The 2847-nt window shown below is 40.5% G+C and overlaps 1 protein-coding gene across 1 annotated transcript; it reads left to right on the forward strand.

Annotated features, from left to right (window-relative positions):
• Positions 1-574: 574 nt before the first annotated feature.
• On the forward strand, positions 575-973 carry LOC125818091 (uncharacterized). The gene has a single exon (XM_049497616.1). It carries the CDS (start codon positions 575-577, stop codon positions 971-973), a length of 399 nt encoding a protein of 132 aa, XP_049353573.1.
• The last annotated feature ends 1874 nt before the right edge of the window (positions 974-2847 follow it).

Here is a 2847-nt window from a genome sequence, read left to right on the forward strand (position 1 = left end):
TCTTCAAAAATCAGGTACTGGAACCCTCGCAGTATCATTCTACAGATCACTCAGGACAGTCCGTAGATCATCTACGAACCGTCAATGGCCACGTGGTTCCACACTTGGTCAGATTTCCCTGATTTGTCATCCATACCTTGCCTGCTGATCTACGGTCATCACCTACGGACCGTCAATGGACCTACGGTCCGTAGATCACCTCCGTGAATGCCCTTTTTCTGCATTTCTTTCAGTTGTCTCTATACTTCCGCGCATGAACATCTTTCCTGCAAAATACGATAAAAACACATAAAACCAATACAAAAAGGCCCTAGACACACACAACTTGTAAGTGAAATGTATTAGAATTACTGTAAACTCACAGTATATCAGCAACTCCGATAGATGCATCCCCACAGGTAGATATTAATTCCATAGCTGCAGAGGCACCTTTGCCTACTCTGGCCTCCGGCCCTTCAGGTACCTCCACATCCTCCCAGAATCCTACTACTTCTACTGCAGCCCAGCCCACCAAGATCACTCACCCCATTTTGTGGATGTTAAGGCAACTCGATTGGAGGTTGCGGTACCATGGATGATTAAGAGTGCTATCCTAGATGAACTGACTCCCCTACGAGCATCTATTGGCACTCTCACAGCGAGAGTTGATACTTGTGAGAGCAGACAGGGGGAGACTTCAGAGGTGACGGCTTTGAAAGTCGAGGTTGCAGATTTGAGGAAGGATGTGGACTACTTGAAGTCCACAGACTTCACTTCACTATTGGAGGCAACAGATGATATGGATGCCCTAGCGACTTCTGAGATTCCTCCGGCCACCACCAGAGACGTACATAGGGATGACATAGTAGTTGATGAGTCGGAGGCAGAGACCGATGAGGAGCTTATAAAGTTAAGGAAGGAGAGCATATATGAAGACCTGCCAGATCTAGAGGAGATGATTGTACAATCAGTGATCCAGACTTCGCTGACATAGATGTTCATGGCAGCCCCTAGTCGATCTGGTACTGTTGATGTGACTCGGGGCACTGATGCGCATGATCAGAATGATGTGACACTGGGCACTGATGCCCCGACAGATGGAGAAACTGTGTAGACAGGGCTTTTCTTTACCTCCATCTCTATAACTTTTATTGACTTTTTGGTTGTTTTGATTGCATTTGAGGACAATTTGTGTTTTGTTTGTGGTGGGATGAGGTATTTCCATACCTTCCACTTGTGATTAGTATTTTGTTTTTACATTGGGCTTTTGTGCTATAAATTGTGTTTTGGCATTGTGTTTGTGGATATTTGAGTTTGTGGCTCCTTGTGTTGATTGTAAATGGTTTTTGACCCTTTTTGAAAATATTGTGCCACCTCTTGATTGTGTTTGAATGTGGCTGTTCTTTTGCAAATTTGAGTATCGGTCTTAATCAATACCGATGACTTGAATAGTGCTCATAATCGAACAAAAAAGATTATATGGCTACGATGAGGCAAAATGAAGTTGCATAGCCAAAATGTGAACTTTCTGCATCTCATTGTGACTAGCCGATTATCAAATGAGTCTCTTGTGATGATCATTGCACACTAGAGAAAGTGTGGAGTCTTGTTTGATATTGGTGTCAATGTCTTGTGTGATGAGCTTACCATGAACCTTGTGTGATGACTCCTAGAATTTGCCCCGTTGGTCCGGTTGACTAAGTGATGCAAGCTATTGAAATGAGCTTAGGCAACAATTTAAAAGAGTGAAACAATTTGACATTATACCTCTTTTGTGGCCTACCTTGTGAGTGTATGAACTTTGCTTGAACGCCTTTTTGAGCCTTAGCCTTTTCTTGGAAGAAACTTGATGAAATTGTGACCTTTCTTTATCCCTTCACTCATAATCCTCATGGAATGTGGTTTGTTTGAATAACCAACTTAGACCAAAAGCCTAAGTTGGGGGTATAGTGAAAAGAGAAGGTAAATCAAGAAGTTCAAAGAAGTCCCCTTTGACCCATGATTTTGAGAAATATGGAACCCCTCCATACAAAAAAAAAAGAGAAAAGAAAAAGAAAATAAGAATTAAAATGAAAAAGAATGAAAAAGTTTAACATAAAGTTGTGAAAGTGCAAATGAAATGGGGTGTCCGGTATTCCATGGAAAGTGAATAATGGGGTGACTTTTGAGCATGAATGAGAATGATGAAGAAATGAAAAGAAAGTGTTGTTCATACCACATTTCATGAGAATAGGAGCCACTGAGCCTAAAGGACAATATCTTTAAACTCAGCCCCCCCATTACAAGCCTTAAAAAGACCTTTTTTTGTTATCTTGAATAAGCTAAAACAAGTGTTGATTGGAAAATAAGGGCAAACCTATGGGTGAAGTCATGCATCTGTTCATCTTTGTGAGTGTGAGAGTTCTAGGTGATTCTGAAACTATAAAGTGTTGAACCATTGTGTGTGAATATGGAATTATTCTTTCTGTAAGGGAATTTGAGTACCTTTATTGAGCTTGAACTTGCATTTGAAGCAAGTATTGTGAACTTGATAATCTTTGGTAATGGTGAGTCACAACTTGAACCATTGAGTGCACAATTGATCCTTGCATGATTAAGTTGAGTCTTGTTGTGTGCATTCATAATTGAGTCTTGTGTAGCACTGTTTGAGACATCCGCTTTGAACTGCTGAACTTGAGTTTTACATGAGGACAAACAAAAGTTTAAGTTGGGGTTGTTGATGAGTTCTAGGTTTGGACTCATTTAGGGCTTTATTTGGATAGATTTAGTGTCCTCAAATGCTTATTTTGTGCCAATAACTGATGTAAAATCCTTGATTTCCAGGTATTTGGATTGAGGAACAAAGTATGGACACTAATTTGCAAAAAG

The sequence above is a fragment of the Solanum verrucosum genome, unplaced genomic scaffold (assembly GCF_900185275.1).
Source record: "Solanum verrucosum unplaced genomic scaffold, falcon-dt-bn FXZP01000898.1, whole genome shotgun sequence".
Taxonomy (NCBI): domain Eukaryota; kingdom Viridiplantae; phylum Streptophyta; class Magnoliopsida; order Solanales; family Solanaceae; genus Solanum; species Solanum verrucosum.